At 39.9% G+C, this 26,401-nt stretch overlaps 1 protein-coding gene across 1 annotated transcript; it reads right to left on the minus strand.

Moving 5' to 3' along the window:
- Positions 1-1,966: 1,966 nt before the first annotated feature.
- LOC119724483 (YTH domain-containing family protein 3-like) lies at positions 1,967-15,657 on the minus strand. The gene is made up of 5 exons (XM_038195554.1): positions 15,393-15,657; positions 15,130-15,154; positions 12,430-12,512; positions 7,281-9,068; positions 1,967-5,606 (listed from the first exon to the last, which is right to left on the minus strand). The coding sequence occupies exons 1-5, from the start codon at positions 15,411-15,413 to the stop codon at positions 5,568-5,570; spliced, it is 1,956 nt and encodes a 651-aa protein (XP_038051482.1). The 5' UTR covers positions 15,414-15,657; the 3' UTR covers positions 1,967-5,567.
- Between the last annotated feature and the right edge of the window lie 10,744 nt (positions 15,658-26,401).

Raw genomic sequence — 26,401 nt, forward strand, 5'->3', positions numbered from 1 at the left:
GGGCTTGGATTTGACGATTTGGACCTGGACTCAGTCGACTACATCACAGATTTTTTTTTTTAGCAATACATGTACAACGTACTCTTGAATTTGACGATAATCAGCCCCAGTTTAAAATGAAATTCAAATTTCGAGTTTTCAAATAAAACCAAAATGGAAAACTTATTAGGTGCACTATTTGTAATTTAATAGGTTAACAAAGCAATTGACTTGAGCAAGGTTTTTACCTGGTACTTCCGGATTGCCGTTCCAGTACTCTACTAACTGCATCCAGCCTCATGTTGGCGGTTTCTCATTTTGTCAGCGTCGTTAAAGGGGTTCCAGTCAGAAGCCACCGAACCCATGCATGTATGCGATGCACAGCCAGGGATGACGCCCCAAGTCATGATTCTAGTAACATTAGCATTCCTGCATACCTGGGATATAGCAAATGGGCATCACTCAGAGAGAGCCGTTATCTGCATCCAGCCGTATGTTGGCGGTTTCTCATTTTGTACATTTTGTACAACTTGATTCACGTTTGCTGTTTCCCAGGTTTGCAGCATTATATTATACACTCGATCAAAAAAAAAAAGTTCCCCCTCAATACTTTTTTGTCTTAAACTTATTAACTACTGGGCACATCTTGCTCAAACTACGACTGATCAGTACAGAATTCCTTAGCAATCCAGCCAAAACAGTGATAATGTGTACAAAATTATGCAATTTATGACAAATGGTACCGAACAAAGTTGCACTTTTGTATGCATGCTGTTTTCGGAAGCATGTGTCATAAATTGTATTAATTCGTACACAGTACTTATCAGTGTTTTGGGCCAAATAGAGAGTATGGCTGGATGAAGGAATTTCTGGGCTGATTAGTTGTTATTTGAGCGAGAGGTGCTCAGTAGTTTTGAGCTGGACAAAATGTATTGGAAGGGGGCCTTTTTTTGGTTGAGTGTAGCTAGCATCGTGACTTTCGGCGTGATCCCTGGCTACATGGCAAATACGGGTTTATGTCTTCTGATTAAGGCCCCTTGAACAAAGACATTGACAAACGAAGAACCCGCCATAAAACTGGACAGCTCAGTTGGTAGCGCACTGGAACGGCAATCCGAAGGTCGCAGGTTCAAACCCCCTCCATTCAAGTTTATTCTTTCTTCACCTTAAATTAAAACTTTCAGATTAATTTCGGCCAACAATAATTCAGGGTAATTTTAGATTAGACTGTTTTCCGCCCCCTTTCAGAGGCTAGAATCAGCCTACCCACTAGGTGGATTTGTTTGTACGCAAAAGCAACCAAATGCCTTTAGTCATAGGATTATAGACGATCACCTCCCCTCCCTCCCCCCCCCCCCCCCAAAAAAAGAGGAAATTATTGTTTTCCTGTTAGAATAAAACACAAATTGAAAATTAGAAAAATGTTGAAGAGCACAGACAGAATATCTAAAACACGTCTGTACGCTCTCATCTGGAAACACATTCTCACAAATTTGTCAGGATTTGTATATGTACATGTGGTGATGAGAGTCACAAACAATGCATGTAAAGAAAATCAATAGGGACCATTAGGAATGCTGCGGGTACGGGATAGTGATGGATACATACAATGTACATGTATGCGACTCGGGAAAAATAACTGGTTCCCTGTATACCACAATTTTGTAATTTTCATATAAACCTTTTTTTTTTTAAATGCACATTGCCTCAAGTGTGCCGGGTAAATTAGCCACGCAAAATAGTGATTTAACAAGCTACTTTTCTCGAACCACATACATGTATGTATTATATACCCGCACTATTTCTTATGGTCCAAATGATCCCTTATGATCTGTGGCAGTAGCGGGCTAAGTTTGGACATCATTCAACGCTTTGCAGTAGGGGCTTTGACCACCCCCGCCCCCACTTGTCCCGCTACTCCATAAATCAAGGAGTGCATTTCAAAAGCAAGCCGATTTGATACACGAAGTAAGCAAGTAACAGACCATTTTCCACTCAGATTGCTCATGTTATTAATTCATCCACTAATCAACTAAAAGAAAGCTTCCAGACTTTAGTATAGTCGGCTTGATATCACAGAATTGTATTCATTTTAATTTTGCTGAGCTATAAGCTTAGAGCTTGATTATTCATAATGTAACTCACTCTGATTGGTTACCTTACACCCGCTCAATGTAATCTGATCATTCTAATGACCTTTGACCTCCAAAACAATCAGGCGGGAAGTCTCCTTCTAATGATTTGTTTTATAACATCAGGTATTCTACTCAGACAAAAAAAATATTCAATAAAACGGGTACAATGTGTTAATTCTTCTTACATGTGTATTATATTAAGAGAAAAGAAAACGGTGCTTTAATTACCTACATGTATTCTAAATAGTAATTACAGGAAACAAAGGAACTCCTTCGGGAAGCGTATACCTAATAACAATTCACAGAACATGTAGTATCCTGCATTGGTCACAGCTTGTTTTTCTTTGTGGTTTCACTGTTCAGTATCTTAGGAAGTCAAGATGTGCTTCACTCTGAGAATGGTCATGCCAAATAATACAATCTGAATTGAATATTTCAAGAGACATGTTTCTGCCATCAAACCTGCTTAAAGTTTGCCAAGAAAAAAACAAATGTCCTCCAACAAAAAGATACACCAGATCATGATTATGGACACTCTGCTTATCAATGAGTTTAGGAAAGTACAGCATTGTTTGCAGCCACTACCAAGATTACACATCTTTGCTTTGATGACTTTTGTTTAAAAAAAAAACAGGACAGACACAATAAAATCACATCAAAGCAGAATGAACTTGCAATGAAGTCAACAACTGACAAAGTGCACAATAATTAATACTTGTAAACGACTATTGCCTTGATTCAAATAGGTGTAAACTGAGCACAGTTACAATGTACACCGACTTGAAGACAATAGCCGTCTACAATCCAGCTCTCCATACATTCACATCTAGATCCATGTCTTCTTCAACTACGGTCTATCTGGGACCTCTCTGATATGTTTTTCAAAACCGATTTCTTCCCACATACCATTGTTAGTTTTGACAAGACAAAACTTCTTGACAAGTAAACCTACATTATATTTATGTGCCTTTTAAACCCTTCACAGTAACCTTCAAGCAAGCAATAGAATGATTAGACCTTCTAGCATGATGTAACGAAACACCACACACGACCCATTTAATAGTAGCTAGTATTGCCTTGCAATCTTTAACATGGACCATGGCATGGACCATGGCATGGACCATGGCATGGACTATGTTGAGCGTAAGCCATTTCTGAGGGACCTATACTTTTTTTTCTCAATAATAGACAGTCCATAACATAGGGTACCAAAATATAGAAATAAACACAACACGACAGACCCCAAATGTCAACAGCAAGGGGACAAACTGCCACAAAGTATGATCAAGAATCCCCTCTGATCCATGAAATGCATGCAACTTGCGATAGTGTTTCCATTTTACACCGTCAATTATACCACCATACATTTTGTATACATGAATTTTAATTTCAATTTTTCTAGTCAATAAGGAGCAAACATGTACAATCAATAGTACACAAACAAAGTTGGTACATCAACCAAATAACAATCTGTAAACACAGCTTCAATTGTCCACTGAGCATGCAGTCAAAGGATCTCCTTACTTTTTGAAACTGTTCAAGTTTAGATGTCGGCATGATCCTATGTTTTTGTGTACACATTGAAAATAGGCAATCCAGCTTAATTAGATTGATACAACACCGAAGCACATATTATTATAGATACAAAGTAAAGACTTTTATCACTTTGACTGACACTCACTGTCAAACAACAAATCTTTAGTAACATCAAATTCTTTATGTGCAACTATCACAAACAGTGCTAGTATGGTGGCATATTTCCATGTGGGCCATGTCAGGTTGCTATGACTACTGATTGCACTTCATGAAGAGAGCTGGGTTGGAACTGTAAACATCACGCTGAATTCAAAATTAAAAAGTCATCATTAAAAATATGTTATCGATTAAAAACTGACAGTCTGGGAAACAAGCTTGAATTGGAAGGGAGGTAATAAATATATTAATGTCAACAAAAGATCTATTGGCCAAATTAATAACTAAAAAAAAAAGAAGATAGGCAGTGGTCCCATTAGTGTTTCCAAAACTGCACATGATGGGCTTAGATTGTCAAAAATAATAGAAGACGATCAGCATTCCTTCATCGCCACTCACTGTGTACAAGTTGATTGACTTTGCAATTATCCTCTTGAAGAAAACTTGATGAATTGTTCTTTCCAGTTTTGTCTGAAGTGAATCGTGCTTGATGTTTGACAGGCGAGATTTCATACAATGGCATTACCTAAACGAAACTCTTCCAAAAGTGATGGACACCAGTTTTCAGCAAAAGCTAGCTTTCCAAGGACCAAGGCAAATGAACGAGGTAGCTCATGATCTGGAAGTGAAGACTCATGGAGTTAGCAAAAATCCTTCCACCGTGGTGTTTTGAAAACACAAACTTGTCAGTTCTTTCACCATCGCTGCTACAGGTTTGGCTCTGCATATTCAGATGTACAAATCTTGTGGGTGCAAAGAGCACCGTACTTTGTGCAAGTGACAGCTCCAGCTGTCTAATTAAAAAACGCAAGTCTGAACATTTTTTACATCATTTTTCTCTTCGTCTGCTCTTCAGAGAATGAACGAGTCTTGAATATTTACTGGTGTTTACAACCGCAAGTGCAAGGAAGTCTGCATGTTTACATGTTGTCGTTCTCATCTGCGCATACAACTTCCTTTCATGTGCCTACTGAATTTGTCAATTGGCGTCCACTCAGGTTCGGCCAGTTTTTCCTTCAACAGCACAATCTCAACTTGTGTGATCCGTCCACTCCAAACCACAACTGAAAACAATCTGATGGTGGATAATTCTAGCAAGGCTCTTTCTCCAGCTTTTGAAGTCCGGAAAAATCCTGATTTATTCAAGTCTGATGTTTTGGGTTTATTTCTCCCAAGTGATGAAAACCTCACTAAGAGTTTCTTGAAGAAGCAAAAGCAAAGTAGTATTAAGCACAATTAAAGGTACTTTAGTAAATTACTCATTAAGTTTTTTTCAACATCCATCGAAGATATCCGTAAAGAGTAAATAATGTAAAACATGTCACCGCTATCCAGCAATAATTACGCAACACAGGGCTATACGACGACCACTCTTACATGTACATTCATCACTACTTCAGTTAAGTATGGTTCAAATTGTGTTCTTGTGTTTTCCTCGTAGTTCTGCAGTTTTTCATTTGTTGTTTTCCTTTAAATAATACTTGAACGGTGATGTCAGTTTTTCGAGAATGTTTGGGAGTTTCTTTTTCAATACGATACGACAAAAATACTAACAGTTTTTTAATTATCTTAACATCACAAGATGAAAACTACTTCTTGATCAACCCAAATGCTGCATTCTGCGGGCTGATTGATGACTTCACAATCTGAAGTTTCCTTGGGTCCTTTGGGCACGATCCTCAGTAAATACAAGTTTCAAAGGATTGTTTGGAGACTCAGAAGATTTGAGCACTCGAGGACACCACACTCCCCAGATCATGGTTAGTTCCTGTGCTGGTTCCTACGGTCTCGACCAGAAGGCTAAAAATAAGGGGGAAAAAGATTTAGCAAAAGTAGTGTTAAATGCTAAATGTCCAACATTGCCATTATAAATGTACATTACATTTCAATGTATGTTCACCAAGTAGTAATTGGAACATCCTGTAAAACCACATGGTGGTGAGCTTTTGCAGTGACAGATTTGAACATGTGATTGCCTGATAGAAGTCAGCAGGGGCATTTGTTCTTCTCAGGGTAATTAGTTTTACAAGCAAAGAAAAATGTTGACTGCAGCAGGAAAAATGTCTCAAAGCAAACCGTGAGTTTTGAAATGATTTAATTCTGGATGGCCTTCATTTACTACCAGCATTCAATTATTTGTCTGATATGATATAGGGTCCGTCGATTTATATATCCATATTACTCGATTACATTGTGATTTCAATATCGTCGATATCATTTTAAATCACATCGAAAAAACAAAAATCATTTGGAGAAAATGATACCGGAAAAAAAATCACCCGGCATGTCTCTGCTGACGCGTATGGAGCATGGTTGGACCAACGAAAAACAAACTTTGTGTCAAAAGAAGACAACGCAAGGATTGTTTGTTTTTTCTGTCTTAAAATACAAACACTAAAAAATAGTTCCCTTGAAGTGACAGGTACATGTAGATTTAAACTCATAATTTCAGTTAGTCACAACATCAATATCCATGTACACGTGTTTATCACAATGTCTACTTATCCGTGTTTCCGAAGGCATAGACATTCTGTCTGGCAATTCTTTCTTTTTTTCAGGATCTTCACACTTTTGTATGGCTCAAGAGTGTAGTTTAAGTTCAGCAATTATTTGAATGAAAATAATATGCAAGCATTTCAAAACTATTTTTGAAAAGGAAGAGGTGTTACAAAAGGAAAATATCGTTTTTGACGTGAGAAAGTTGTTAAGAGGCATATTCAGTAAGACAAATGGACATAAAGAATTTTTTTTACATGCGTTTTAAACTCTATTTTTTTTTTTTTACATACATGCATCAGCCCGATACACGTTTTTTACCCTGCCGGCAAGAAATATACTTGCAACGTGTGTTGTAAACTTTGATATATCAATTATCAGAAATTCTTATATCAATGGACCCTAATATGATATGTAGGTCATATCCATGAGGCATTCCACACACCTCTTTGGTGTTAGATAAACACAGTATGGGCAAGACTTTTTCTACCTCATTGACTCACTCAGATCTGATCATTTTGGACTTGCACAAACATCTCCACAAAATGTCTTGAGTAGTGGCAAACACTGTTTAACCCTAACTCCTGGGGCTCTTTTACTAAAAAGTATCCTGAATCCGCCGAAATCCCCCAAAACAGGGGGGTGGATTCAGGTACGTTAGGGTTAAATACTATAGTTTATGATATACATCAAATGTGCCTGCATGAAAACGAATGTATTGATACATTTTGTAAATGAGCACTTTTTTTTGTTCCAGAAAATTTCCCTACCAAGCTTCGAGTAACTAGTCCCATACAACTTGGCATGTTGTATTTGTTAGCACATGATAAATAAAAAACATGAAAGAAAGAAAAACAATCTTTGAATAGCTGTTGCTGTTTAATCTATTTTTTTAGCTGTTGCTGTTTAATCTATTTTTTAGTGTTATTTGACAAAGACAGAATGTAGCTATTGAAATCAGTTAAGACTGCAATTTACCTTACGAGCAGTATCTTCCTCTTGGCGCTTCTCGTAATGCCCAAAGTCATCAAAAATGGATGTAGTATGGCGGTATGCATGGATGATCTTGACCACCTGACGTCCCTTGTCCAGTGATACTTCCTGGGTATCACGAGAGTTTGTCACAGGCTTGTTGTCGTTGTTCTCCAGGCGAATGTGACGCAGCTGACTGTTAGGTACATCCTTGACATACACCCAGCGCACATCAAAGCGCCCCTTCCACTTATCTTGCATCCAGACACCCGTATTGACGTTGTAGTCCACCACCGACATCATCTCCGCCACGCCGCAGAAGTGTCCACTGCCGTTGACGCTGTACAGCAGGTAGATGGGTCCCTTGTTGGCGCGTTCACGGAATGCACTGTCTAGGCGTTTGTTACCATGCTCAGTGCTGCACCAGATGCCGTACTTGATGGAGCGATGAATGTCATCCTCTGAGTAACTCTTGATGATGAACATACGGGAGCTCTTGATGTCCAGAGTGAATGAGCTGGGATTATAGGTGTTTGCCGAGCGCAGTTTATCCAACACAGGGCTGGGTTGGCTACCCTGTTGGGCTGTAGCTCCACTGCCAGCTTGGCTTACTGCAATGGAACTCAGTCCAGAGGTCCCAATGGCGCTGCTGCTGTTGCCTCCACCACCGCTAGAACGAGAAGCATAGCTGTTAGAAGTTCCTTGATTGTTACCGGAACTCCAGCGCTGAATCGGCTGGTGTTGGTTGGCTTGGTTGCCACCGTGATTCCTCTGCTGTTGGGACTGCTGCTGTGCACGGTTCTGCTGCTGTTGTTGCTGTTGTTGCTGCTGCTGCTGCTGCTGTCCAGGATGTCCACTTTGATCTCCTTGAACATGTTCCTGGTGCTTAGTGGCCTGACCGCCCTGTCCTTGTCCCTGGGAGGGAGCTTGAGAATGGGCTGGCTGTTGGATCTGGGGCTGCACAGTAGATGTAGTTGAAGTGGATGATGGCTTAGCTCCTTGTTTATCATTACCGTTCCAGGTTCCAATGGTCATGGTTTGTTTCATGGGCGGGAGCTGAGTTGGCACAGGAGCATGGGATCCTGACTTGGTTTTCATTTTGGGCTGAGGCTTTGCTGGTTTGCTAGCAATAGCTGCCCAAGACTGAGGTTTAGGAGCAGCCACTGGAGCTGAGACAGGTGGTGGAGGAGCCTGTTGAGCCATAGATGTAGTGACTTGCTGACCACGTACCATGTCTTGGTCTGACCGGATACCGTGAGTGTTCTGTGTCATTACTCCAATACCAGTCTGCTTATCACCGGCCGCTCCAATATTCAATCCAGACATGCCCTGTTCAACTGCCTTCATACCATGAGCCTTTCCATCATGTCCATCCAGTCCATTAATGCCTTGATAGCCACGCTGGCCCCCTGGTGCCACCGGTTGCTGAGAGGCATTAGGGTAGCGGGCATAATCATAGTAAGAAGTTCCTTGTGCAGCTTGCTGGCTACGAGAAGTCACCTGCTGCTGTCCCTGTGGTCCTGGTGCAGAGTTGTTACCCCAGGACCCAGTCATGAAGTCAGCATTTCCTGGAAAGAAGTTCAACCCTTGATTCAAGTATGGCGGAGTAGTACCAGGCTGATTGTAGTAGTTCTCTGCGGCATAACTGTTGTCATAGCCATAGTTGAAGTTGTTGAAGTCCCCTCCTGTGGACCAGGTAGTCTCGCTGCCAGGCATGGAGTATTGGAAGGAATATGACGGGTAGTAACTCGGCATATAGTCCTGTGTAGGTGCCATATTGGGAGCCGTGTACCCCTGAGATGATTGGAATCCACAGAAGAGGTGAACATGGAAGAAAAAAACACACAATTATTAATGTAATTGTCACCAAACAAAACAATTGACATGAAATGCAAAAATGTATAGCCACTTGCTATGCATAAGTTGGGTTATTTGATGTACATGTCAATGTTTGAAGGAAAATAGATTTACTCTTCAAAGATTTACTTAACCAAATATGACTAAAAGCTATTGGAATCATCATACCAGTGACATGGATTTAACTAAAATACTGCATTATCCTCCAATATTATTGTTGATCAATCAATGTTGTTGGACTTTCCTCAATTAAATGAATGTTTTTAGAAGTTGAAAAATATCTCAAATGCAAGTCTGGAATACATGTCAGTATGTAATCAAGTAGCTTCTTGAAGTATGTCTACTTTGTCCAGATGTTCTCCAATCAAGCCTGTTCGGTATGACGATATTTCACGATATTTCGATTAAATTTTCATATCGGAAATCGTATCGATCTCATAAAAAAAAATCGGCACATCGTGAAATTCGATATGTCGAAAAATATCGCGATATTCTTTTGAGGTACCGCTTTTGTAACCAAAGTCAATCCCTTAAGGCTTGAAACTGTCGCTAAAGCGCTCCCATGAAAAACCGCTAACCACAAATTCACTGTTACGGCATTGTACTGCGAGGTCTTCCCTATTCAGGGGCGGAACCACCTGACTATTTTGCGTCTTCCACGCACGCTGCACGTGGCAGTACAAACACCCAGTTTCACCCCACATACCAAGTGCCAAAATCGTAATCACGTGCGTGGAGTTAACCGAAGGGAAACAAAGTCTCTGACATTTTGCAAAGAAAATACGGTGCCTGTTTTGTTCTGACGGAAATGTGAAGTTGTACAGACAAAACACCACAAATACATGTACTTGAATTGTAGATTACGATGTTGAGAAGTGATGTTTCGTTTCGGCACGCGGCCAGAGGAGACCACGCCGTGCCCGCAAATTTTCTCTTTCCAGCCCAAATGACATCCGCATACGCATGTTAAGCGCCCTCTACGATACTTTTATGACACGGGGACACTATATTCATTAGTTTTCCAACTTTGAAGCGAGCAGTGTGACAGCTCAGTCGATAGTACATTGGATTTAGAACCGCGAGGTCGCGGGTTCGAATCACGGTAGTGCATGTTATATTTTTTATTTTCTAACCTAAGGCTTGGGAGGATTTTTTTAACCTAAGGCTTGGGAGGATTTTTTTAAAAAGGGAATTAAAGCCCGAATTTCATATATTTATATTTGTGATTTTCTTCTCATGTTTTTAGAAAAGTATAGTCCAAAACGCCATAGAGTATTTGCGGATATCGTTAGGGAGAGAAAAAATCGCTGCTGGGCTGGGCCGACTCCGCGTAGGCGAACTAGATCAAATTTTCCTGCACGTATTTTCCTGACTCGTTCCTTCTCTTCCGTGGTTGTGCCTGGGCACTTACAATGTACACTTGCTTAGTGCCAAAACTGTCCCAAACTTATGAAATCTGTTCATATTTTTAGCAACAAAAAACATCGAAAACCAACTGTTCAGTCGTGCCTTTTATTTCGTTCACAGAGCAGAAAATGCGTCACAAGAAATTGGACTGATCCATTAATTTTTGTAAAGGGGTGCTTCACCCTCATTTTGGAGTTAACATCGTTTTTCGAAATAAATCTTTAGAAAAAAAATTTTTTGTTAGTTTGTAACGATGAAGAACTTTTTCTGAACCAGGAAATATTTCGGACTCCATTAAAAAAAATATTTGTAATTCTGAAAAAGTGGAAATACTGGTAAATTGTTTTCAAGGAAGCACACCCTTGACTGCAAATGGTGTGGGCTGTACACGGTCTGCACGTGGGGATCAGTGCGGCGTGCATTGCGTGCTAGTGCTTCGTTCTTTCCTCGATATGGATTTCTATTTGCACATTTTTATCCAACATTTCAAGGTAATTTTGTTTTCGATATTTGAATGTGGAATTTGTTTTCTACCTAAATTGGCAAAGTAAATGAGACTCTAGTCAAATAAAATTGACGATTTTGTTCAGGACATATTGGGTTTTTTTCGCGGCAGTGGATCGTGACTTCGGTCGTGTGTTTTTTTTGTTTTTGTTTTTTTTGTTATTCCATTGTTCCACGAATGGAAAAATGACGTCATCACGATAATATCGCGATATCCGATATTTTTTTCACGATTTGCCGATTTAAAAATAAATGGATATCGAACAGGCTTATCTCCAATGTACACATATTTGCTGTGTACATGTGTAACCAAGTAAGTACCTCCAATAATAATAATAATAATAATAATACTATAAAAACAATATAAAAAAATAACAACAATTATCAAAAACCAGACTTAACAACTCTTCTTTTTTTTGCAAAGTTACCGGAAACACAACACTTAATATGATTATTTAGGCCAAGAAAGAAAACAGGTCTGCTTCCAATTACAATGTACATGCCTTTCAAAAATAGGGTCGGTGGGTTGGAAAATGTATTTATTTTACCCAATTTTTTGTGCGAATTACATGCGAATTTTGGCCTGAACTATTTTCATTTCCGCTATGAATTGGAGGATTTTGCAGGATTGAGGCTACATCCTAGTAAAAAGGCCTAGGGAGTTAGGGTTTAAGTTTTTTTCAAGGGTCATATTTTTGTTCAACTTGCCGACAAAAACTTAACGGTCTGGCCCTAAAATAGGGTAGGTCGGGTAACCTGAAGCAGAATTTGGGGCCTTATTTTTGGCCTTCAAATACAACCATTTAATGTTTTTGTCAAATTGCCACCAAGTCTTACATGTAAGTGGAAATAACACGTTGAATAATAAACTCAATGTTATTCAAGTCCATTTTCCAATGTACATGTACTGTATCGAATGGCAAGTAGTGATAGTATAAGGCTAACCAGTTACTTGTACCCATTTTTTTCGTGATGGTTTCTTTTTTTTCATCCAGTACAGGACAAGCACGTACATGTCTGTGCCAGCCGACATGTTTCAATTGATCTACATCTACGGTGTATGTGCTCATTATAACACAATGTTAGATTGTACTAATGAGCGCAGTAACCTTTTCTAATAACCTTCCATTCAGAATATTTTAAAGATTTCTTCTTTTTATAATTTTCTGCAGTTGAGTAAAGCTGTTTTTGCATGAAACTATTGTTACTTCATGTGGATGAAAAACTTATAATGTAAATGTAATGGATACAAGGGGAGAAGTGTCCAACGAGAAGAGGGCCAGCAATGCAGGCCACACAGAAAATATGATGGTACTTTGTTGTTAGTGCTTTGTTAAACAGCTTTCAAGTATTTTGATTTTGGATGATTTAGGGTCTACCTACACACCTGATTGGCTTGATTCGTCTGCATGTATCGTTCAAAGTCTTCATCAGAGACACCGTCTTTAGGGTTCACTGGACCATTTTGAACTGCAAAATAATTGTCATAATATGAAGACATTATTTTCTGATTCCACCACTACTGATTCCAAATGCACAATAAAAACACACACGCCTGAAACCCACTATTTCAAGTATCTGTGCTTGTTTAAAGAATTGGAAAAAATGTAGTATCCAGGCGCCACTTCAGCAGTTGTACACAAAATCTATGGAGATTCAAGAAAATCTTCAACAAATCAAAGTATTTTTTAACAGAATTGGAAATGTTTCTCAGTCCCAGAATCATGTCTTTTCAACATTTTTGCATGACTGACCTTCATTGAGATGATATATGATGGAAAAAAATAGTGGCATCAGGATTTAACATTCTTTCCACAAAGAATGGCCAAAGATTTATTTTGTTATGGCCAACAATCATCTTTTTAGAGTACATTTACAACTAAACAGCAAAATTGTAACACTGTGTAGCCTCTGTAGCCTCTGTACATGGAAATAGAATTGAAATACTGAATTGCCTCCATATCCTGAACACAACTGCGTCCGGCTGAAAAATATGTAGAGAATTTGATGACTAAACAGTATTTATGGTGAAAGAAGCAGGAAAGATTTCCTGGCATACCCCCAAAATAAAACTGACTAGGAACTAGAACAAGTAACAACCCTGAATTCTACATTTATTTCAGAATTGTATAAACATTAAAGGCCAATGAAAGAAAAAAACTGTGTAGAAATGTTTTTATGGTGGTTGTATCAGATCAAGTAGACCAAAAATACTTCTGATCCACGCAACCCTCTCTCAGTTCACAATTAAGCGAGGTTTGCGGAACCTGTAAAAAAAAATCTGAATAAAATGCAATATTCTTCCCCCTCTTTGGAAATCGAATGGTTTCATGTTTAGCATGAAACAATTTGATCTCCAAAGATGGGGAAGAACATTGCATTTTAGGAGTAATTGCAGAATACCCCGCTTCAACGATCACCCCCTAAAATTCAATGGCTACGCAGTCAAAGGAGCTTGAAAAAAGTCTTTAAGTCTAAAGTAATTCCCGGATACAGAGTGGGATGGAATCGGGGAGAGGCGAAAGAGGGCGCTTTTTCCCTTTAAAGAGTGGGAAGTGCATGCGTTTGTGGGTGAGCAGTAAAGCGTGAGCAGTAAAGCCGGCTAGAGTTGGGATTATTAGATAGATGAGAGGCGGGTATTATGGGAAAGAATGTCACATCCGGACACCACTTTTTTCAATATATATTATCTCAATGAAGGTTAGTCATTGCAAAAATGTTGAAAAGACATGAATTTGGGACTGAGAAACATTTCGGAGCAATTGCAGAATACCCCGCCACTCGGAAATACACCCCTAAAATCTCTGGCTATGCGGTTGGAATCACTGGAAAAGAAAAAATTCAAGTCCATTGCCAGCTACGCGGATACTGAGTGGGGGTCCATTATTTGAGAACGATGCTACACAAAATGAATGGGAGTTGCTGAAAAATTCTAAGTCCAAACCAACCACCCTGTTGCCGGCTACGCGGATACGGAGCGGGAGTCCCCTTGAATATGCTTGAGAACGAAGCAACACAAAAGAAATGGGAGTTGCTGAAAAAATTCCAAGTCCAAACCAACTACCCTGTTGGCGGCTACGCGGATATGGAGAGGGATAGACCCGTGAACGTGGCTTGTAAACTACGCCACGCTGTTGTCTATTTTCGAACCTGGCGAACGTGTCCCTCTGACTCCCTGCGTTACACACACTGGACGTTATTTTGCCCATGTAATAAGTACTCACATATGAAGCTGTCTTGAATTATATTTGTACGTCAAAACTTGCATTTGACGAAAATTGAGGAAAATTCTGGCCCCGGTTCATGTCGCACGTGCGCCCGCGTGTGTGTGCACACACGTAGGCCTACTGTACACGAGATGAGCCGAGCAGCCAATCGTCTGCGGGTTTTTTTTTTCGGGGTTGCGACATGAAACAGCCGTCAATCTGTCCAAGCGACTCAGACGCGTCCGGGGTTATTTGTCAGGGTCAGGTTAAAATCTAATTTCTACACGTTCGTATGGGTCTTTACTGATGGGCAAATTTCGTCGAAATTACACAGCCGAAACAATCGGACGGGCAAATTTAGATTTCTAGGTGAGTACTCAACACCCATACGGAATTATGTATGTCGGATCGATTTCGCCAGGTTCGAAATGAAACAAGAACGTGGCGTTGTATACAACGTCCACGTTCACGGGTCTAGGAGAGGGAGTGCAGTGGAGCATGACGCATAGTGCATACAAGTAGCGCTGAGAAGGTTTATTGAGGGCAATCAACCGTGACTCCGTAGCCGGCTACGAGGTGGATAGATTGAGTGGCGGGGTATTCTGCAATTGTGCCAACATTTCCAACTTTATTAGAAAATACTTGTACACAACCACAGAAGTGGCGTCAGAATACTTCTTTCCGCATTCTGCAATTGTGCCCCCCGTTCCCCAAAACTGAACTATAGTCCGTTACAGTACTAACTTCATTCATGCATTTTCATGCTGCAAACAAGTCTATCAAGTATCATCAAGTCAACAAAATGTCATGAATGTTGTTACAATTTCCTACTGAATTTAGGCCTAGGCCTAGGGCCTAGGCTACATAAATTTATTTCTTACCTTGAGCCCTTTGCGATTTCGGCTTCTGTAAACACCGAAGATGATCCATGAAAAAAAAAGCGGGGAAAGAAAAGGAAGGGAAAGAGACACGTTAAAAATTCAATAATTGTTTAAACTGCACAAGTCCGAAGATGGCGGAAGTGGTTGTGTGGCGCGGTGAACATGCACAGTACCGTACATGTACATGCAGTGCCGCATATTTCAAGGTTGAGTTGACAACGACCAACGCATTAGAAAAGACAGTGAAGAAACGCGACACTAACCTGGTCGACTCCAGCAGACATTGCCCGATTTAGTCCCGAATGTATTCAAGTCAAACTTTACAAAGGCCAATTGATGGCAGTTCAGATGTCCCAGCACGGGATAGGATTCAGTCTGTCGCTTGAAGTGCCGTACAAAGTCGGCAAAATGTCCACAAAATTTGGATTGGTCGCAAGTAGAATGTGGTGAAATTCGCTTTCCTCGCGGACAATGGCGGTGCTGCACATGCGCCAAGATCAGCCTCGGTACCGCGCTCAACACGCTCCCACGTGACATGCACACGTCAGCAACTTTGGAATGTATAATTAACTGGTACTCGGTTATGTTTCATTTTCGCGCTATGGACAAAATGTACGGCACCAGTGAAAATTTCCCCAGCAATCAATTACCTCACCACTTTGCGCGTATATTTTTATCCAAATCACGACAATTCTTATTTTAAAAAGTTTTTCCAAGAATTCTGTTTTGGGTTTCGAAGTGAGTACAGAGAAAACGAGTCAAGTTATTATATTAAAGGGAATGTACAACATTGGCTTTTGCTGCAATTTTCAGAAATAAGTGCATTTGGAGGATTTTTGTTATTGGTTGAGTTCAATTTGGTGATTGATCTATTTGTGGGGTGTTGCCACCCCCCCCCCTTTTTTTTTCTTTTTCTTCCTCCAGGGCGCGGACACGCCAACTTTAACTTTGGTTCATTGGAGCATTGTGGTTGTAGTCAACTCCCTAACTTATTGACATCTTATCTTCATTGCCCTCGGACTTCACTAGTCAACGTTGTATGTTGGTCCATGTTTTTCGTTATTAAGTTTGATTGTTGTTTGATGTATTATGCCTATTAAATTTCCCTGTAGTGTTTGCTGTAACCCCGTGAAAAACAACCAAAATAGTATTTATTGTGATTGTTGTACTCTTTGGACTCACCTGAAATGTACTAGTCTCGATCTTATTGATCACTTTAATTTAGCCCAGGATGATGGAAACCTTATTTAACCAACTTACTAATGCAAATAAACACTGTTTTATTACCGGTGACTTTAATTTAAATTTACTTAGTTCAGACAATAGTAGAAAACCGCAAGAATTTCTGGATATAATTTACTTTTCTTCTTACTTACCATTTATCCACAAACCCACTAGGGTAACAACCACATCTGCCACACTCATTGACAACATCTTTTCAAACATCTTACCCCAACCAAAATCTGGAATTATTATCACTGATCTGTCTGATCATTTTCCAATATTTACATCTTTTCCATTTAAACTAAAACGCTTTAACCCCCAGGATATAACGACTCGTGATTATTCAAGTGGTATTGCCGACCACTTTAACAATTACTTCACAAATATCGGGAAAAACCTTTATAGTGTAATTAATTCTAGTGGCCTGAACTTTACTGATTACTTATCAAATCCAAACTCTAACTCTATTTTTTTTTATCTCCTGTTACAGAAGAAGAAATAGTTGATATTGTAAGTAATTTGCCCAACAAAACAAGTGCCGGCTTTGATCTAATTAGCAGTACATTGATTAAACAAGTGATTCTGGCAATCTCCTGTCCTCTGACCTTCATTATCAACTTTTCTATTTCAACTGGTGTTGTGCCTGAGAAAATGAAGATTGCCAGAATCACTCCCATTTTTAAAAGTGGCAATCCCACAATGGCAAGTAATTATCGACCAATTTCAGTTCTTTCTTCATTTTCTAAGATTATAGAACGTGTTGTTTATAAACGTACCATAGAATTCTTTGACAAACACTGTATAATTTCGGATAATCAATATGGATTTCGAGCACAACATTCCACTACACATGCTATTATTAAATTAATTGACAAAATAACAACTGGTTTAGTCGCATCCTTTGCTACTATTGGTATCTTCCTGGACCTGTCCAAAGCCTTCGACACAGTTGATCATGACATCCTTTTATCTAAACTGGAACATTATGGAATCAGAGGAGTTGCCTTGGACTGGTTCAGGAGTTATCTTTCTAACTGTCAGCAATTTGTATCTATCAGTGGAACCCAGTCTACTTATTGTGAAATATCTTGTGGAGTCCCACAGGGTTCTATTTTGGGTCCCCTTTTATTCTCTATATACATTAATGATTTTGATAAATCCTCAGATGTATTTTCTTTTATTCCTTTTGCTGATGACAGTAATTTATTCTATAGCCACAATGATGTAAATGTACTTTTTGATACGACTAATTATGAGTTGAAAAAAGTATCTGCCTGGATCAAAGCAAACAAGTTGTCTCTTAATATTAAAAAAAAACTAACTATATGTTATTCAGTAATAGGAAGTACTGTCAGCCGTTTCCAATCCGTATTGATGATACTAATATTATAAAAACTGATTGTTTAAAGTTCCTAGGTTTGTATATTGATGACACTCTTTCTTGGAACAAACATATTAATCACATTTCTACTGTTATTTCTAGAAACATAGGTATTATATCCAAGCTAAAATGTACTTTTCCCCAGGATATCTTAATAATGTTGTATAATACCCTTATTGTACCTTATATTACATATGGAATACTTGCATGGGGCAATAGTGGTACTGGTCAAATTAATAGAATCCTCAAATTACAGAAAAAAGTATTACGTATCATTAACAACGTTGACTTTCATGAGCATAGTAATCCACTTTTTTATAATTGCAATACTCTAAAAGTTCATGACATTTACTCTCTTCAGCTGGGCTCCTTCATGCATCAACTTAACACTAACAATTTACCCAATTCGATTTGTTCTACGTTTTCAAAAAATTATGATACGTACCTTTATTTTACAAGACAGTTCAATGAATTTCATCGGTCTCACGCACGTACTGCAATCTCTAGGGCAACTGTAAAGCATGAGGGTCCCAAGCTGTGGAGCTCGGTTGATCTTTCCCTAAAAAATATCTCCAGTCTCTCGCTCTTTAAGCACAAATACAAAAATAAATTATTGGAAAAATATTTAAGTACTTAATTGTTTCTTTTTTTTCACGGGGTTGTAGCTGCATGTTATTCCCATATTCATGTCGGGTGTTATGTCCTTATGTGTTGTCTGAGTGTGTAACTTTTTTTGTATGATTGTAACTGGGGATCTCTACTCGACAAGCATTGCTTTTTAGGGATCCCCATCCACATATTTTGTATACATTTAACTCTGATCGTCTTTTTTTTATGTGGAAAATAAAGTGAATTGAATTGAATTGAATATATGTTTTAGCAAATATTGTTAAACTGACTTGTTTCACGTTTTTGGCTTGTACGTAGATGCTGGGAAAAACCAAGAAAACCAATTATATTCTTGTAGTCTGGTTCCCTGACCCCACTTAAGATGAAATGGAGCAATTTATAGACTTTGGGGAATTGTGCGGTCAGAGTGTCAATTTAGCTGGCTTGTACCCATTCACAGGTGAGTAATCAATTGCAAAGAAGATGTGGAATAACTAAATATTAAGAAATTTGGAGTAGTTTTTGAAAATAGCCAGTTTTCTCCAGCGCTGGTCGGCCGACCAGCGTTGGAAAAATACAATTTTTCTTGAAAATGTCAGCACACCAGGAGCCACAATTTTACAGGATGCACTGTCATTCCCTAACAATCCAGTAAGGTATTTCGTGAAAAGTGGATCATTTCGTTTTTTGATGTTTGCAAATGTTGTATCTTCCCTTTAAAGTTCAACATATTTTCCGAAGCAAAGTACAAACTGTTTTTCTTAAAATCCACTACAAGCCTATAGGCATTCTTGGGCACAAAAGTTATCGCCAAAATGACTACTTTAGCTAATTATGACTAATTGCCTACCTCTAAGACTATAACCTGTTAGTCCGATTGACTAATACTTAGTCAAAAATCAGGGTGCAATGACTATAAGTCACACTTTCAATCTGCCAGCCTATCTTCTCAAAGAAGCAGCTGAAGAACTTGCGCCTATTTTGTGCCAACTGTTAAATGCCAGTCTTCACCAACTTGAAGGAAAAATCCCACATGCATGGATGATCGGTGGATGTGACTCCAAACTCCAATCTTCAAAAGAGACCTGAAAACTATACCGTCTGATCACTCACATCCAGTGGCGTATGCAGGATTTTTTCAAGGGGGGTGTTTCAAAATTGGATGTCGTCATTTATGACGCTAGAAATGAAGATGGTAAATTGTGTTGGCGCCAGAAATAAAAAATAGTATCAGTGGGCTAAACTTTACGCTAAAATAAAAGTCAGGAGTTTGTGTTGGCGCCAGAAATAAAAGAGGGTATATTTGGATGGGTTAAACTCGAAGGGCCGGGAACCCACGACCATCAGTTATCCTTTTGAGCTAAAGCATAGTAAATCGGGAAAAAAAATGTTCTGTGTCTTTAGAGTATGATGAACATATGAGTAAAGGGGTCAATGTGGGCAGTCCCCTCCCTCAACGGCATTTAAACCAAAAAAAAGAGAAGAAATTCAAGAAAAAAAGTGACACGGGCTGCGGAAGTGCTAGGATCTGTTCTTGTTATTGGCTAAAATCACTCAGCTTCGTCCCCTGGATCTCATGATTCTCATCCGTTGGGAATCTTTGTGTAAACCGCCCCACCCCTAAGGCCAAACTTCAGATACAGGATACATATGCGCTCTGGTCACAGGAGCGGATTCAGACTGCCATTTGCCGGGGGCCTAGAATTATTGTAATGAAGGGTCCAGGACCTGCGAAGCCCTTACGGCGTGGGGTCCGGGGCCCGCTTAAGGGCCCCGGGAAAAAAAATGGATTTTAGATGCTCTGTGGTGCAATCTGAGGCGATTCCTGGCCACTTCCACCGTTTAGAAAACGTTTTAAACATCGAAAATTCCATTTAAATTTGTTATTTTTTTTTTTTTTTTTTAAAGTTTGTTACGTACTCAAAGTTGAGAACCATGTTCCATCTCCGTATTTTTTCACAATTTTCTATTTTGGAAAGGGATTTATGCCACTTGTAGAGCCATTCGCTGCTGAAGGTACAAAATGGTGGGGGCACCGCTAGGGTGAAATTATAGCATAGAGGGAATTTGAATCCCGGGACATACCGTTATTTCGTTTTACCGTTTTGGATTTCCTAAAAAACAAAAACAGTAAACGAATCATCGACTGTTTTGTCGTTTTACAGTGTTATAAAACGACAAGCGGTATTAAGATAAATACGGTTTCTCCGTTTTATAAGTTTAGTAAAATTCATTATAGCATAACGATCAATGATTTTTGTTTTACAGATTACACAAATACAGACTGTTTTTTTTTCATTCCAGTGTCATGGTTAACAGTCCGTGGTGCATTTTGTGGCGGTGGGCAAGGGGGTAGAGGGGGACCATGTTTTACACGAAGAAGTGTTACCTCGGCATAATTAATGCGTGATGTGATTCCTGGCGCGGACCCTGACCCCTTTCTCATGCGATTCAGTCAAGTTGGTGGGGCTTAAAGAGTTCCAAGCAAAATGGCGCTGTAAAACTTCAAGGGAGGACATTACTTTTCACAATGGAAACAGGATGGTAATAAGACGTTTGATGAAGTTGCAGACATTTTGAAGGAAACTGGGGTTCAAGTCGACGCGGCTCTTCAATAGCCAATTCGCAAATTTTGTCGTGAGAACGAAATGTAAGGAGCGGGGCCCAGGCAATGACTCGATCCCAAGGACGCATTAATTAACATTCCGGTGCGTTGCTTAATTGCCGAACCTAAAATCAAAAAATGGTCGGCAAGACTATTGACCGTTTTGTCATTGTCATGATTTTGTAAAACAACACTCTAAAAATAAAGCAACTAACCGTTTAACGCTTTTTACAATTAAAAACAACAACAAAAAGTATTTTTGTGTGTGACTTAATACCGTTTGACCGTTTTACAAAACTGTAAAACGAGAAAACGGTCAATGGTTCGTTTACTGTTTTTGTTTTTGAGGAAATCCAAAACAGTAAAACGAAATAACGGTATGTCCCGGGATTAATTTGGCCGGAGGACCAATGCGAGCGCGGAGCGCGAAGCACTTACGGCGTGGGGTCCGGGGCCCGCTTAAGGGCCCCGGGAAATTTTGGATCGTAGATGCTCTGTGGTGCAATCTGAGGCGTTTCCTGGCCACTTTCCCCTGGTTTTTTTAGCAGAAGTTTTTTAAATTATGAGGGGATATTTTGTTTCATTTGTTTCAAATACATATAGGCCTATATACTCTTGCTCTTACAAAGTGTCTTCTGTATTCAAAGCTTAAAGTTGAGAACATGCACATAATTTGTAATTGTTCCGCGCTCGGTCACATAACTCTCTTTTCCCTCCATATTTTTACATGGCAAAGGGGGGTGTTTAACAGCCAAAACACCCCCCCTGCGTACGCGCCTGCTCACATCCATCGGCAAAACAGCTGAGCATAAGTTATCATCAGCCAGATCATTCAACATCTCGATACCCACAACCTGTTAACTAGAATGTCAATTTATCAATTGCGACTCACAGATCCGTTTGAACAGGCTAGTAGACGACCTGGCCAGAGGTCTTCAAAACAAGCAGCCACATTGGCGGATCCAGCGGGGGCCGCAGGGGGCGCAGGGGGCGCATGCCCCCCGGCAAATATTTTAACATGTATACTATCGGTGAAAAACGAACGGTGATGCGACGGGCCACACGTTTTGAGTTTGAGGAGGAACAATCCGTCGGTTGCACCACGAACCGACGTATCGCATTTTTTTGTGTTTCGAGAAAAACGGATTTTTGTAGGCTCATTTCATATACTCCCTGTGTAAGAATTCAAGCTGTTTCGTTTATGCTAGTAAATTATAGATTAAACTTTATTGTATGCAATCCGTATGCATCTGAGTTGCTAAGTTTTTGAGAAATTCAGCTCCAAAGTTATTCGTCACTTCGTGAAACAGATTTTTATCATGTTTATCGTATGTCATACAACGCGCTTAATAGTGGCCGTTTGCTAGATACGGAGACACGTCGGTTCGTGAAACGCTAAATTCCAATTTTTCATGTCGACGCTCCTTTGTGACGTCATAGCATTATGGGAATTAGCGTGTAAAGCGGCGTATCGGGATACGTCACTTCTTGGTGCAGCATTTTTCTTTCTTTTTTTGAGATACGCCGCACAGTCTAATTAGCGTTCTTAGTTAATTAGATCTCCGATCGGAATAACAGTTTCTGAGAATGAGCACTTTGATGAAATAATAACGTTAATGACAAAACTTAATTTGGCAAAAAATCGAGATACGCCGGTTCGTGGTGCGACTGAAAAGGCGTGGCAATTTTCACGCACCTCCTAAGACTTTATGCACGGGTTACGATGGCCGCACGATAGGCGCATAAAACCAAGGTAAAACAAACTGTAGTGGAGTCTCATTTCGCGTTATTTTTTAGCGCGTCGTACGTCCATGAGACTGCACGCGGACAACTGCCGCGTACAATGCGTATGAAGGTCAAACCGTTTTCACGCTCCGGGCTCGGTGACTAAACAAAATCAAACAATGGCCACTTCAGATTCTGTTAAAATATTATTTTCTTATACGTTTCATGCCGCTGTAATGAAATATTTAAATTCATGTCAGTTATGACCGAGCGCGGAACAATTACAAATTATGTGCATGTTCTCAACTTTAAGGTTTGAATACAGAAGAAACTTTATAAGAGCAAGAGAATAAAGGCCTATATGTATTTGAAACAAATGAAACAAAATATTCCCTCATAATTTTAAAAAACTTCTGCTAAAAAAAATCAGGGAAAAGTGGCGCCTCAGATTGCACCACAGAGCATCTAGAGTCCAAAGCGGGCCCCGGACCCCTCGCCGTAAGGGCTTCGCGCTCCGCGCTCGCATTAGTCCTCCGGCCAAATTTCCTCTACGCAATAATTTCACCCTAGCGGTGCCCCCCACCTTTTTTGTACCTTCAGCAGCGAATGGCTGAGGGTCGGACTACCAGTGGCCTAAAATCCCTTTCCAAACTAACATTTGTGAAAAAATACGGAGATGGAACATGGTTCTCAACTTTGAGTACATAACAAACTTTATAGGCACAAAAAAAATAACAAATTTAAATTGAATTTTCGATGTTTAAACGTTTTCTAAACGGTGGAAAGTGGCCAGGAACCGCCTCAGATTGCACCACAGAGCATCTAAAATTCATGTTTTTTTCCGGGGCCCTTACGCGCGCCCCGGAACCCCACGCCGTACTGCTCCGCGCTTGCAGGTCCTGCACCCTTCATTACAATTCTAGCCCCCCCCCCCCGGCAAATGGCAGTCTGGATCCGCCCCCTGAGCCAGATAGATGCAATCCTTTTACATTTTCTCGAAGGCCTTTTGAACGAGTACCTCATGAACGTCTCCTCCTGAAGCTTCATCACTATGGGTCAGAGGTCAGCTACTGTCTTGGATCAGAGATTTCCTATCAGGACGTACCCAGCAAGTAATGGGCCCCTGTTGTTTTTGGTCTCATCAACGATCTTCGTGTCTTTTTCATAATTTACATTTACATCTGGGTTTCCTTTTTTATACACCCTGTATTTCGCTGCGATTTAGACGATCCTATTCTAAGGACTGACAAACATTCAAAGAATGATTGATTATTTAGGCATTATAAGGTAAATTACAGACCAGTAAACGACCATATATTATGAGTCCTCAGTGATAATTATACGCCCACTACTAAAAATTATGACAAATACTCGCAACTCTCCAAGGTGTTTGAGATACACATCAATTTGATGCTTGTTTTATCATCTTTCATTTCCTGTTCGATTTTTTTGGGTTTAAACAATGACTTTTTGGAGAAAATTCAATCCAAAGATGATCTCCCCTAAAGGTAGTCCTGAAGCTCATCACTCTTCTTCCTATACGCTCCATTGCAAAAAAAACAAACCCAATAATATTGAGGCCTAATTTCATCTGAATTTCACAGAAATACTAGCTCGGAGTCCTCTTAATTTTTGTACAGTTTGATCCACCTTTTTTTCTTTTTTCTTTTTTACAAACCTTCAAGTTCGTGGCCCACAACATGCTATACCTGGAGAACTTGAGGGCATGCAAATCGTTATTTGGCCGCGCTGACATTCGCAATTTCGGGCCTATGGCCTGCATCAGGGAAATGTCGGTATCTTTCATGTTGCGGAACAGGTGTTTTAACATACTTTGGCCAACAACATCAATTTCTCCCGTTTTGAAGACTGTATAAATTATCTTTATGCCACATTCGGAGTGTTCCTTATAATGATCCAACTTTTTATGTGCTAAAATCGCTTCGATATGTTCAGTATTTTTTTGTTTTTATTAAATTGGAGAAATAGGCTTGGGTACGTCCATTTTTAAAGCTGTAACAAATGGTGTTCGCAATATCTGTCAAATCTTTTCAAGCCTCACGAATATTAATAAGGTTTCTTTATCCTATGTGTGCAGTAAAAATGTGTATACGACCCCCTCTTTCCGATGACTTATATATAAGCCATTTGCGAGTGACCTATACATTTTGGGTTTAAATTGAAAAAAAAAACATCTGGTACACTGACTTGCTCAGAATGCTTGGCACATTTTAACTTTGAATTTTCAAGACCAAAGACACTGTTGCTAATCACATGATTTGGGGCAAGCTCTTGCATAGTTACGTAAGAGACGCTCAGCACCAATACATTGTTCATAATGGGTGAGAATGGCACAAAATTAATACACCTTGCCGGAGCCGGAGCTGGGGTTGCTACCGTGCTATCTTGCCCCGAACCACGTGATATTATTAAACCGTCTCTTTGGTCTGGAGAATGCAAATTTAAAACGTGCAAAGCATTGGATTAAGTCAGCGTTCCAGATTTTATTCAAGTTTAACTTGCAAATGTCATTACTAAATGTCCACCTTTTTTGCGGGTTTCCATTCGTCGATACCGAGACCCACGCGATACACGTAGAGTCGTATTAATGAATATGCTAATAACACGCCAATCAGACTATGTCAGGGGACCATGTGTTGATTTCGTCTATGTAAGATATTTCAGCAGATTCGCTGATTAATTACGCAAGACAACCGCCTCTTCTTTAGATTTTGACCAACCAGCGGGCGCTTTCTATATCGGGTTTTCGGTCATTCACCCGTTGTCGCGCCATATATATAAAGAAAAAAAACCTGGTCGACACAGCAACATAGGCTATGGTCACGCGGTATGTATTTAGTATGTCACGCGATAACGTGACCATTTAAGTCAGCTTTACCAGTGACCGGTATTCAGAACGTTTCTGCATCAATAACGGCGATTTTTATCACTGACATGAAGTTTAGGAATTTTTCTATTTAAAAAAAACAGAACGTTCAAAAAGCGATGTGGGGTTTTTTTTGGGGGGGGGGGGTGCAATCGGTTCACTGCTCCGTCTGTGGCGTCCACGTACGTAGTCGGATTAACTTTGTCTATCAACGCACGACGAAAAGCCTTTGCAACCATAAGGTTGTGTTATGGTTCTGACTTAACGAGACCAAAAGTTTGGTGTCGGTTGATCAGTGACGGATTCAAAACGGCTGTGATGAGGTAAACAGACGATGTTTTTGTCCTCTTTACAAATAGGCCTAAGGAATCACGTTTTTATTATGTACAATCCCATGGCAATCAAAGAAACTTGGTGGCTCGTGGCCCTATCAAGAATATGGAAGGAAGGATAAACTAGTGGTGAAAATGTGTCAGATTTTTCTTGTGTTTGGTTAAAATGACGTTTGAGTGCATGTCGTCTGCTCTAAATATAAACGCACACTAAAATCCCCCTGCATTCTTACTATTGTACAATAATTGTATCCAAATGGAAGGATTTGGCGTTCGTAATCACCATTGATGGTCAGAAAAAAGAATTCCTTCGGCTGTACGCGCCATATGTTTGACAACACGTGCAGCATACAGCGCTAACAGTTGCCGGTTTGGCGTTTTCTCGCTTTTAGTGTCACTTTATTTTGAGCACGCTATTCACTGAGGTATAGCCTGGACGCTTGGCACTACAGTAGAGGGCAATCCGCGTAGAGGGCGACCTATGACAGGGTCGAGGACATCAACAGGTG

Source organism: Patiria miniata, unplaced genomic scaffold (genome assembly GCF_015706575.1).
Source record: "Patiria miniata isolate m_02_andy unplaced genomic scaffold, ASM1570657v1 HiC_scaffold_18, whole genome shotgun sequence".
NCBI lineage: Eukaryota > Metazoa > Echinodermata > Asteroidea > Valvatida > Asterinidae > Patiria > Patiria miniata.